Source organism: Micromys minutus (assembly GCF_963924665.1).
Source record: "Micromys minutus genome assembly, chromosome: 19".
In the NCBI taxonomy this organism is placed as follows: domain Eukaryota; kingdom Metazoa; phylum Chordata; class Mammalia; order Rodentia; family Muridae; genus Micromys; species Micromys minutus.
The window spans coordinates 1,898,692-1,911,802 of NC_137954.1; the positions used below are offsets into that span (position 1 = coordinate 1,898,692).

General features: G+C 44.0%; 1 protein-coding gene across 1 annotated transcript in view; it reads left to right on the top strand.

The window, feature by feature from the left end:
- The window catches only part of MFSD6 (major facilitator superfamily domain containing 6), a 60,689-nt gene extending 49,541 nt beyond the window's left edge, over window positions 1-11,148 (top strand). The window contains exons 4-7 of the mRNA XM_080933425.1: window positions 4,680-4,841; window positions 5,403-5,501; window positions 6,600-6,880; window positions 9,245-11,148. Coding sequence (XP_080789551.1) covers window positions 4,680-4,841; window positions 5,403-5,501; window positions 6,600-6,880; window positions 9,245-9,448 — 746 coding nt within the window. The 3' untranslated portion in view covers window positions 9,449-11,148. The remainder of the gene's footprint in view (window positions 1-4,679; window positions 4,842-5,402; window positions 5,502-6,599; window positions 6,881-9,244) is intronic.
- Window positions 11,149-13,111: the final 1,963 nt, after the last annotated feature.

The following is a 13,111-nucleotide window of genomic DNA, read 5'->3' on the forward strand; positions in this document are numbered from 1 at the left end:
GCCACAGCTGCTGCTCCGAAGGCTACTGAGGAGGAGCTTGTATCTTGCTCAATGTGTATGCACAGACAGAAGCAAGAGGAACAGAGCAACCCCACCTCCCAGTGCTTGTCAGTTCTCCTCCCAATCATTGTGGTTTGATTTCCCCAAGTCAAGCAGCATTGTACAAATGCCCCTGAAGAAGGGATCCTCCCCCTGTACAAATGCCCCTGAAGAGGGGATCCTCCCCCTGTACAAATGCCCCTGAAGACGGGATCCTCCCCCTGTACAAATGCCCCTGAAGAAGGGATCCTCCCCCTGGCTTGCATATTTTGTTTATTGCAGTAGAATACTACAGTGGGCCAAGAGAGAACAGTTTTGAAATACATGTTTTGCAATATTACAAGGTAAAGAGTTCCTTGGGCACATGAAGACTTTGGAACATGTAGTTCCTTAGGGAGGGAACAAGGTAGTAACATTCATTTCCTAAGAAGATAGATCTTCTGTCATGTGTGATGCTATCGGGAAACTTCACAAAGTAGTTCAGCTCATGCCAATCCTCAAGGGGTTATTGTGAAGTCATACCATGCACTTACACACTTCAGTTCTGAACACAGACACCTGAGATTCAGATCCCTTCTGTCCTTCCATTGTCCCTCTGACCTTGAACAAGGCTAATCTCTCAGTTCCTGAGTTTTGTTTTGGAAAATGTAGAGAAAATAGATCCTATAGTTTAGATGAATAAATGGAAGGATATGTTCCCTGTAGAGAAAGCTGCTGTAAGGATATTACTGATTAATTGTGTCTCCAGGTAGATAAAGTCTGAACAGTATAGAAATGTTTCATTCCATGAATCCTCAAAGTTAATCCTGACTGAGCCCAGTAAAGCTAGGGAGGACTGAGATACTAGACTTTATATCTGTCTGTTCTCCAGGGGTCACTGAGACACTAGATTTCATATTCGTCTGATCTCCGGGGGTCACTGAGACACTAGATTTCATACATGGCTGATCTCTGGGGGGGGGGTCACTGAGACACTAGATTTCATACCCATCTGATCTCTGGGGGTCACTGAGACACTAGATTTCATACCCGTCTGATCTCTGGGGGTCATTCTTTGTCACTCAGCACATTTATCAAACAGCTAATATGTGATTTGGTGGTAATTACTACCAAGGAACCTCAGTACATTTATGACAAGTAGCCAAAGAAGGGTGCATTTGCTTTAGAAGAGTCTGTGTGGGGAATTAGAGGTAGGGACTTTACTGTGTGCATTACTGATTTTCCCTTTCGGTTAATGCCTCCAGTTGATTTAAAAACACATAGTTTGCAAATATCTAGTAATGACACGCCCTCAAACAGAAATCTAACTGCACAGATTCTTTTACAGCTGCCCCCCCAATACCAGCCAACAAATTCTAAACATAATGTAAGTATGTAGTTGAAGTTATACTGCTGGGAAACGCCTTGATTTCCTTGTAAAATAAAATTTTAGCAAACACAGTTCTGAAAGAGGAGGGTGAAAGGAAAAGTCACTGAAAGGAAAAGTCATGGGGTACCAGTATTGTAAAAAGTCCTGGGTTTCAGCACCAATGTTAGGGGAAGGATGAAGAGAGTGGGAGGCATATGGCCCATGGAGGTGTGGCAAGGCCTGGGGGCAAGGGAGATGCCTCTGGGGGGCCCATGTTGGGAATCCCTTCCCCCTGAGGGGCCAGCCACAGGAATAGAGTTTATTCAGGTCATGGGAGAGTTAAGAGGGTGGTAGAGGGAGAGAGAGGAGAGAGAGAGAGAGAGAGAGAGAGAGAGAGAGAGAGAGAGAGAGAGAGAGAAAGGAGTAGAGGCTGGCCATGAGGGAGAGGGGGGAAGGGAAGGGGAAGAGGAGGGGTAGGGGTGGGAGAGCAAGGCTGCAAGAGGCGAAGAGGCAAGAGAGAGAGGAGGGGACAAGCAGCCCCTTTTATAGTGTCAGGTCACTGGGGTGGAGCATACCTGGCTACTGCCAGATAATTGAGGGGTAGGGTTTACAGAATCCCAACGGAGGGGGGATGTAGAAAGAGGGAAGAAAAGAGGGAAAGATGAGGAGCAAGAGGCAGTGGGAGAGATGTGTATACATTACTATTCAAATACTTTTGTATGTAGCCAAACCCTTATACACCGGAAAACTCAGGACTTATATGTGATCTAAAATCACAACCTCAAATATAATGTAATGTGTGGTCACATACATAGCCACGCCTGTCTACTGATTTTTATAAATCCAGCAACTGATGGCTAAGAAAGAGTCATCAGTAAAGTTAGCCTGTGACCATCTGATACGGTTTTCAGTCATTGGAAATTATTTCCTAAAGATGAATCAATTTGAATTGTACTATTGAGTCTATTAATCTTATTTCTCAGCATACTTTTGAATTTTATCCTAGTGTTACTCACAAAAAATAAAACAGGTGTCTGAAAAAAGAAGTCGATATCATCTTTAATAACATAAATGAAAATATTCTCATTGCATACCATGTCAACATTCCTAACTTGGACTCTGTCTTTTTTGATTGTTTGATTCTGCAAAGACAGATAACATCTATAATGCTGTGGTTGTTTAACCAGACAAAGCAAACAGTTCATTTGACATCTGTGGAAATTAATTAAGTGTGCATGCTACTAATAACTATTCAGTCCATATTTCTAGTTAAAAAGTAACTTAGATTGGTTCAGGGGTTTAGCTCCGTGGTAATACTTGCCCTGAGTGTAAGAAGGCTGGATTTAACCTCAGCACTGCCAAGGACAAAGCTAAGCAAACAAACCCTGTAAGTCCTACTGGCTTGAAATGATGAATGAAACATACATGAGAATCGGGAAAGTGGATCTAATATTTCTAAGTTAATGATAAGGCATATAATCTGATGTGCACAGCCAAGATAGGGCTTATTCTTTCATGGGCCTTGTTAACCACTGTCAGTCCAGATGACTTTGAACTAAGGTTCACCTTTCCAGTGCAGGATACATTTGTATTCCTGTATCACTTGGAAAGTGTGGTCCTTCTGGGTCTTACTTTTAAGGTTGCTTATGTGAGGCCACGTCAGGCTCAGTTGAGGGATAAATATTACATAAGACCCCACAAACCCCTCTACTGTGCTTTCCTCTAGTCCCAGAGATGGTATGTTTTTCAGTAGGGCTGAGCAGAGGACTCAACATTTCTCCAAAAATACACAGATAGCCAATAGCACCTGATGGTGCTCAGCACTTTGGTCAGGGTTGTAAGCTAAAAACCACAGACGATGCTGTTTTACACAGCAATTTGGTTGCTACTTAGAAGAAAAGAGTTTTTAAAAGTTCTGGTTAGGAGAACTTATAGATTTCTGGTGTGTGTGTGTGGGGGGGTGGGATCTAGCTGCTGTAAATTGTTGTTCTTCAAAACATTAAATACAATGAATGCCACCAGACTAGAAAGTCCACTTCTAGCTGTATAAACACCAGCATGTAAGTATTTACTTGAAGATACTTAAATATTAATATTTAAACAATAATCAAAAGGTCTAAATGACTCAGATGCAATCAATAGAGGAACAAAATGTGGTATATATGTGCAATGGGCTATTATTCAGCCTTTAAAAGGACAGAAAATTGTTTTTATATTAGTAATTTTTCTTTTTACAATTTCATGCATGTATGCAATGTATTCTGATTACACTGTCTACCCCATGGCTTTCAACTCCCTCCTACCAAACCTCATCTCTGCTATCCCCTTTCCCAAGTTTTTGGTTTGAGTTTTGTGACCTGTTGACATTACTTAGAGCTATCTGTGTGGCCATTGGATTGAAACTGTGTTTGAGGCTGGAAGGTTCATTAGTGGCTGGGAGCTTGGTCAAGGGGCCTCTGCCAGACTCTTGCCAGCAGGAAGCCTTCAGGAGTAAGGGGTGGGCCCTCTGAGGCCTCTCCCTCCATTCCTGACTGCCTGCCCAGAGGTTTCATTCCTGTGCAAAGCATTGCCTTCACTGCAGCTGTGAGTTCACGATCACCATAGCTGTGGCTTGTCCAGAGCATCCTGTGGCCCTGCTCCCTATCACCCACCTCCATGTTCATTCCTTCCCCTCCTCTGTAGTGTTCCCCAAGCCTGGGCACGTGGGGAAGTATCAGTGTCTTATTCAGGGCTCACCCATCACTTATTCTCAGCACTGCACACAGCCATAATCTCCAATCACTGTCCTTCGCTGGTAAGAGATTTCTTTGATCAAAAATGATAGTAGCATTTTTCTATGCCATAAATATAAATATTTAGAGCCATGCTGACACTGTACCAGTTTAGTTAAACAATAGTGTTCAGTTCCCAACTAAGATCTAGGATGTTCCCAACCGTGTTTGTGGGTTTTTTTTTAAACCAGGTCTATAACACTGACTGTGTCTAATGCTACAACACTGTCACTGTCCCTAATGCTACTGAACTATATGTTAAAAAATAGCTACAATGACCGTCAGAAAAGTACATGGTATGACTGTATGAAATCTTCAAAGCAAAAAACATATTGCAGTAGCTTAAATGAAACATTTGTTATGTATGTTTTATTATAAAATATGTACATGTATTTACACATATGCATAGTATATATCTATATATTAGAATAGCTCCCTGGTTTCATAAATAATTCATGTCTCAAAATAAATGTGATCCACGGAGTGCTGAGCAGACACTCACGCCCGCTCTTCTTCCGTAGGCGTCACACACGCAGCCATCTGGGCAGCGTGCATCTCTTACCTCAGTGCCGCTGTTCCCCCTGAGCTGAGGACTTCCGCACAGGGGATCCTGCAAGGCCTCCATCTGGGTCTGGGGAGAGGATGCGGTGCCATGGTCGGAGGCGTGTTAGTCAATTATTTTGGTGAGAATAATTTTTCTTTTGGTCCTAATTTGGGGAAAATAGGGTTTTCCCCCCAACAATACCAGTATTTCTGTCTCTTTTTGCATTACATGGTCATCATAATTGTAAAGCACACGCTCAGGTTGTAAAGATGTTTAAAGCCATTTAGGTAATTCCAGAAAATTAAAGTGTGAAGATGGTCATAGTCCAGTCTTCTGGAAAATGGCTTGGTTAAACGCTACATAAACCTCAGAGGAAACGAGCCAAACGTAAAAACATACTCACATGCTTTTAATTGAGTCCGGTACCCCACACCTGCTGTAATGATAAGAAGGAATCTATCGTCTTTACTCAGAAAGGTCTTGAAACTCACTGTTCCTGTCACTGTGTCTGTGCATCACCGAGTGTCATGGTGGGATGAACGTGACTGAGGGACAGTCCTTCACCGAGCAGGACCAGGCAGTTGAGAAAGGGGCACCGGCTCTGCTCACACACATGCTTCATTTGCCCCAGCGTCAGACTGAGGTGGAAGGTTTCTGTATTTCCTGGGATAACCACTTGCCTGCTCTGCTCATTTCCAAGGGGCTGCTGCGACCTTCCGAGGGATCGGCATGGCTTGCCTGGTGATCCTCCTGCTCTTTGCCCTGATACAGTGGTTGGCAGTGCCAGATGAGGAAGAAGGTAAACATTTCCTTTCCGTTCCTCTTTGAAGCAAGTGTAGGAGGTTAAGGGTTTGAGGCCAGGCTTCTAATGTGTAACCTGGACTAGCTTTTAGTTTGCAATCCTGCCTCTTTCTTGTGATTCTCCAAGAACCCTGCTGTCCTGTGAACAACAGGCCTGCAGGTGACATCTTCTCGGTGGTGTCTTGGTGAACTCATGATAGTGATGGCACACCTCCTGTAGTGAGAAGACTGGCTGCTGAGCTGATTGCTGTTTCTTGGTTTTGTTTTATGTAATAGTGCAAGGCGCTACAGAAGTGGTGGTCTCAAACCTCCCCGGAATCCTTAAGAGGTTGCACATTGAAGGCAAATACATATAAGGCTGTGTGGTAATTTGGTAATTTGGCTGTGTGGTAACCAGGGATAGGAGGTGCTCTTATTAAACTGTATGCCTTTGCCTTCATTAAGATATGTCTATAGATGCTTCTCCCAACAGGCATGGTCTTTGTTAAAACTGTCATGCAAAGGGGAAGGCAGGCCCGTGAAATGGCTCAGCAGGTAGAGCTACCTGCTGCCAGGCCTGACAACCCACACAGAGAGAGAAGCAATGCCTTCAAATTGTCTTCTGTGGGCTTCACATGTCACTGCCACAGACACCAGACACACACTAAATAAATAATAAATAATACAATTCTTTTTGATATCTTAGTTGTGAGCCTAGCCTTTAACTTTGATACATCTCTCCAGCCTCGATTAAAAAAAAAAATAGAGGATATCAAATGGAATCTGTAGATGACACGGGTCAGGTGCTGTAAAACTTTTGGTGAAAAGCGTAAGCCAATAGAAGGTACATGGTCGTGGTCACTGTGTGCCAGCACAGAGCTGGTCTTCTGGCACTCAGTCCTCTAGCCTCCCTGGTCTCGGGCCCCGAGAAGCAGGATGCGTCAGTCTCACCAAGGGGCACAGGACACGCCAGTGGTGGTTCTTCTCAGCCTCTGGCTAGGAGATTGGGGATCTAGGCATGCACTGCCATGTCAGGATTATCTTCTCCTTCACCTTTGTTCTGAACGTAGAGAATTCAAAAGCCATTTTAACATTTTCCTAACATTTTCCGCTCTAGATAAGACAATGTTGGCCGAAAGGATTCCTGTTCCCTCTAGTCCTGTTCCCATAGCAACCATAGACCTGGTACAGCAACAGGCAGAAGATGTCATGCCACGCATTGAGGCCAGACTTCCGCCCAAGAAAACCAAGCACCAGGAAGAGCAGGAAGATGTGAACAAACCAGCCTGGGGGGTCAGCTCTTCTCCCTGGGTGACCTTTGTCTACGCGCTCTACCAAGTTAAAGAGCTGATGAGACTCACAAGAGACAGCCGTGCTTCTGAGATACAACCTTTACAGGTAACCCTCGGCTGGGCGAGCATGGTGCCTGCACTGTTACACCCTTCTTGTTCATCAAAGCACATGGGAAAGAGAAAGCACCGGCATGTGAGCAAAGATATGTGGTCTGGGCTCACCGAGGTGTTTCCCAGGAAGCATGGGAAGAGAGCATGCCTTATGGAGCTCAGGGAGGCTTCACTAAGGCCTTTGTAGTTCTATTTAAAAACAAAAATAGTAGATCTATCCCAGCTTTGCATACTTCTCTCAGTGGTAGAAAAATACTATTTGCAGCCAGAATATACAGCTCTTGCTTTCAGAATCTGTGTTTACTAATCTCTAAAATTTAGAATTCCAGGGAGACCATTCCACATGCCTGGAATGCAGCAAGAAGCTGCTAAATTAAAACCGCCAATCTATGCCTCATATGACGCTGTCTCATACCTTGTGAAATAAAGTGTGGTTCTGAGAAGCCTCACTTGGGAAGAAAAGGCGTGTTCTTTTTTGTTACTGAAGGCGTTTCTGGAAAAAAGTCAAATGGTACTGATAAAATCAGCAATTATACAAATAAAGTTGTACCCTGATTTTGGAAAAGGAATGTGCCTTCTGTGAACAGTTTGGTCCAAGCCATAAATCGACTCCCTTGTTAGATTAAGCTTTCCATTTTCTTGATAAGCAATGTCAGCTCTATCTTTACAATAGCTTGAACCCAGAGGAGGGCAGTTGAGACAGCTCCATTGGTAAACACACCTGTCACCAAGCTCGAGGACCGGAGTTTGTTCCCAAATAGTAAAAAACAAAACCAGCTCTCAGAAGTTGCCCACATACTTCCATGTGGCACACTTACACACACAATAAAACGAACAAACAAACAAATAAATGCTACTTTAAAAAAAAGGGACTCCAAAGGAAAAATAAGAGGGAAAATAAAGAGTAATTTCTTTTTTAAAAATCTGACAAACTACTGTTGCAAAAAACCTGAGTTTGGTTCCCGGCATCCGGGATGGGAGGTGGCTCACAGCTGTAGGGACCTCCACTTCCAGAGGATTTCATGGCACTCACATGCAGGTACCCACCTACCAACACACAGGTACCCACCTACCAACACGCAGGTACCCACCTACCAACACGCAGGTACCCACCTACCAACACGCAGGTACCCACCTACCAACACGCAGGTACCCCCACCTACCAACACGCAGGTACCCACCTACCAACACGCAGGTACCCCCACCTACCAACACGCAGGTACCCACCTACCAACACGCACGCACACACCTAACTCAAAATAAAAACAAAGCTTCATAAAAGAAAAAAGCCAGTTTGTCAAACTACCTTAGTTAACACTTCACCGATAACCATATATATGCATGCCATTCTGTGCACAGTCCAGCTCACCCATTCACCAAGCCAGGACTGCCCATGGGACAGAGGAACACTGAGGGGCGGCTGTAGCTTAAAACAGGAAGGGGATATGGGAAAGGATGTCCTGCTACCCAGGAAAGACAATGCTTCCAGCACTTTGTGAACTCATCCTCATTTTTAGACGCCCAATAACCTGTGCAGGAACAAAGTTTGCTTTTCGTCCCCTCTTGTGTGAGTTAAAATTAGTAATAGCTAGCAGGTATGGTATAGTATTGTTGTGAAGGAATTGCATTTCAGAATCACAGGGATGAAAGAAAAAATATATAATTCAACTATAGGAAATAGAAGTGAGCATGAATTCAGAAGAAAAACAATCCTAAAACCATGTTCCCTGACTTGTACAATCAATGTGGCATTTTACTAACTGTACTGGTGTGTTCCCAGTTCACTCCCAATTGGCCTCACAAACCTGTGTGCATTCCCTGCTCTATCTTGCTTAGCTATCAGTACCCATTCTGAAATCCCTTGTGTGTGTACATGTGTGCCTTAGGACTCCATCACAGGCATTCTCTGCCTAGCTATCTAGAGGCTGAGAGGCCTTGTTTCCCGATTACTGTACAGTGTCTCCTGGCTCTTGAATATCATGGTCGTCCCAAAGGCTGGCATTCAAGTGTCCCTTGGCTATTGCCCAGTGACCTGCCACGGTGCTGGGGTGTGCAGTAAATATTTTCGATGTCTATGTAAATGTAAAGTTGTTTGCCTTGCAGTGTCAAGAACACAGATAAAATGTTCCCTTAGCCATAGGTGCGTGTGCTTATAGTGTCTGTGTTTTTCATGCGGCTCTGGCAGTTGCACATAGGAAAGGAGATGAAAGGTAAGATGTCTATCCTGTCCCTTTATGCCTTGGTCCCTGAAGTGGCCTCTTTGAGAGATCACCACACATTTGCTGTGTGAAAATTTTGTATAATGGTTGGATTTATTTATTTTTCTTGAACACCATGCAACATCTGTTTTTCCTTCTAGGGGACCAGTGAGAATCGGCAAGTCTCTCCATCTGGTGGAGCCCGGCGTGCCCCGTGTGAAAATCACTCTGACTCACCTAGAAACCAGCCATCCCCTGACACGGCAGCATCTCAAACGCAGTCCAGCCCTGCTCATCCCAGTGCTACCCCACATGGACAGGAGAGTGGAGAGCAGCAGGCTCAGGCTACTGTGGGAAAACACTGAGGGCTCCTGCTCATCTCATACCCTGCATGGCACTAGGCACCTGAGCCAGGACAGAGGGCGAGGCCCCAACCCTGACCATGCCTCTGTAAGGGGAACACTGCAATGCATACGCTTCTAAATATCTAAACTCATTACTGTGGAACAACGCACACACATGCACACACATACACACACACACGTGCACACGCATACACACTCATGTGCACACACATGAGTCACAGTACATGTTGGCAGGAAAACAGACCTCCACAGTCCTGTAGAGACACAGAACAATGTTGAGGAGCCCCTGCTCTTGGTTAGTTAGGTCTGACCTAACTTCTCTCCAAGATGAACTCATATCAAGTTGGGTGAATTAAAGGGCCTCAACGTGAACAGGGACTTCATCTTCCTCTTCTGATTATTTATTCTAAAATATTGGGTTCTTAGTGAAAAGCGAGAAGAAAAAAGTCTATAGTTTTATTTGTCTTGAAGAAGAGCATTTTAAAAATGATAAGACATATTGAAAAGGGAACCAGATGAAAGGTAGTAGAACATATGTTTTTTCTGTTGTTTAGAAATGTTCGAAGTTTCATGAACTTTGCACATCTCCTGCAAATATATTTTTATATGCACATAGTATAGTGAGCATAGTTCTTTGGGAAGCAAAGCTGTTACTGACTACTGCGGACTGAGTTTTGAGCTTTAAACTGTCTTTGTTGCAATGGGGCTATGCGAAAGAACAGAAGTGAGACTACTTCAAAGAATCCAACCAACCCAGTATCCTAAGACTTGACAGACATGGCTTTACTAAGCAGATCCTTCTATAGCGGCCTCTGTGGTTATGTTTTACAGTGACATGGATTCTAGTTAGCTAATGGGATAAAAGAAAGAAAGACCAACTCATTGGATTCCTAAGCATTAAGCTAAAGCGTACTATTTACAAAGAGCAGGGTAAGACTTAAGTGCCTGGGGGGGAGGGACATGATCTTTAAAAAATCACATAGTAGGTCTGTTTTGATTGTAAAGGACTAAATAGGAAGCCAGGAATGGGAATTCTGGGAATAAGAATGACCTTCTAAAGAGTTAAGAGACAAATATTAGCATATTCTTCTCCCCAAAACCATAGTCATACACTGAAAACCTCTGGGTTTGGGCTTCAGCTACTCCAGTTACCACCACAGATAGAGGAGGTCTGGGTGACTGCATGTAGAACTTGCTCCTAGAGAGCAAGCAGAGGCTCTAAGAAGCCTGGGGATGCTGCTGCGGGAACTAGGGTCAGTAGCATCGAGGATGAACAGGAGAATGGTTGGAATGGAAGCTTACCCTAGCCCCTACATCTGGAGGAAATATTCTACACCTGGATGTCCAGCTTCACTACAAAACACAGCTTAGGATGATGGGAACAGTTGAGCAAATGGTTTCTTTTGCACTTGAACGGTACTGTCAGTCCCCATGGCTCATTTTAAGTGACCTTTGAAATCAGATGTATTTATTATATTGTGTAATTACAGAAATGAAGTGGGGGAGGCAGGCTGAGCCCCACCTATGAATGTACAGTATGTGAAACTGACTGTCGGGAGTTAGAGCCCTGGGACTTGTGTTTACAATTCTGGTGGGCTTCTTTGAAAAAAAAAAAAGCTGCTGTTTTTGGAGATGCACAGTGAATGTGTTGAAATAAAAAGTAAATAACCATTTTTAAATATTTCTTAAATGAAAGACACGTGACCAAACAAGAGAAAACCCTCTGCTCTGTAATGAATGACACTAAATTCAACATGCCTTTGTTACAAAATGTTTACTGTGAGCGTCGATCCAACAATGCAGTAATTTCTAACCTTTTGAGCTGACACCTTCACGAGTTTGTGGACTTTGTGACTTTTTTTTTCCTGTCCTTACAGTGCCATATGTCACTTAAAAAATATTAAAGTGAATTCCAATTAAACTTGATTTGAGAATTTTATAACCTCTCTTGAGATCCCTGGAAATCCTCAGGGCTGTCAAAGCTGAGGCTGGTAATCACTACCAGAATGATTTGTCCTGTCTCCTCTGTCTGCAGGAACAGTATGCTACCCTAGAGTTCTGTGAGGACCCAGGTGGCTCGCTGTTAATGACTATTCTCTCTAAATAAAAAAGATTTATTTATTTTATGTATGTGAGCACACTGTAGCTGTCTTCAGACACACCAGAAGAGGGCATCAGATTTCACTATAGATAGTTGTGAGCCACCATGTGGTTGCTGGGAATTAAACTCAGGACCCCTGTAAGTACAGTCAGTGTCCTTAACTGCTGAGCCATCCCTCCAGCCCAACTAGACTATTCTTAAAGTCTTAAGCAGAGTGATAGTACATTCCAAAGGCCAGCACACCTAAAGAGCCAGAGTCACAGGACAGTGTTAATCATCCCAGTGATCTGTGGCAGGAGATAGGCAGGCGGCTAGCACTCCTGGGCATATGCCACTTGCTCATGGGACCCCTAAGCAGTATGTCTCTCAGCATATCACTCCAATAGAACAGCTGCAAAAAGCTCATCCATGGTTAGATCATTTGTCTTTAAAAAGCCCTACCTGATATACATAACCTTCCTCATTTAAAATATGACGATTCTGAAGCCAGTAGGGCCGAAGAGATAGGATCATAGTCACAGGACACAGACTCAAATCTTGCTAACACCAGAGCCCTGCCTACTACCTTCCCATTCTAGAGGAAGGGAAGGCTTCATTGTGGTTCAAGACATAGATAGGGCAGCCTTGAGTTGTATGCACCTGAAACCCATGTGTGTCTGTTTTTGTTGATTTCTAAATATTCCCTAAAACCTTAAATCAGCATCCCAAGCAATAGCCTTACCCACAAAGCTTCCTGAAAAGATTGTAGGTTCTCTACCTTTGCTGTCCCAGTATGAATGTTTTTATAAACTGCCTGTGTCTTACAATTGGTATGTACCTACTGTGTCTCTGAGGAATTGGGTTTCTAACTTTAAACCACTTCCTGTGGTGCAGACTGCCACACTAGACATCACCTATGGGAAGTCGGCCTCTACTTCCCTGAGTTCTGCAAGAGCACCTGGACCCAAGTTATGTGAGTCTGAGCTGAGGGTTATGAGAGATGATTATGTGAAAGGGAAAGAGCCATTTCTGATCCAGACACCCCTCAGGGTATTGAGACAAGATGTAGGCTACCCCTGAAACTCTCAACCACTCAACTGTTTACACAAAGCTTTAAAAACTCCTTGATATAGAACTTCTAAGCCAATGGATATCTTGTTAGGAAAACAATGAAGAGAGTATATACCTCAGAGGGGCACCAATGTGTGTATTAAAAGAAAAGGTGATGTCTCGGGTTTCGGCACCAATGTTAGGAAAAAGATGGAGAGATGGGGGTGTGGGGGATATGGCCCATGGAGGTACAGCAAGGTCTGGGGAAAAGGAGGATGCCTCTGAGGGTCCCATGTTGTGAATCCTTTCCCCCTGAGGGATCAGCCACATGACAGTATAGAATAGAATAGAGTTTCATTAGGTCATGGGGGAAGTTAAGAGGGTAGTAGAGGCAGAGAGAGAGAGAGGAGCAGAGAAGTAATAAAGGCTGGCCATGAGCATGTGGGGGGGGGGAGGGAATGGGGAGAGGAGGGGCAAGGGAGGAAGAGCAAGAGACCAAGAGAGCAAGAGAGAGAGGAGGGGTCAAGCAACCC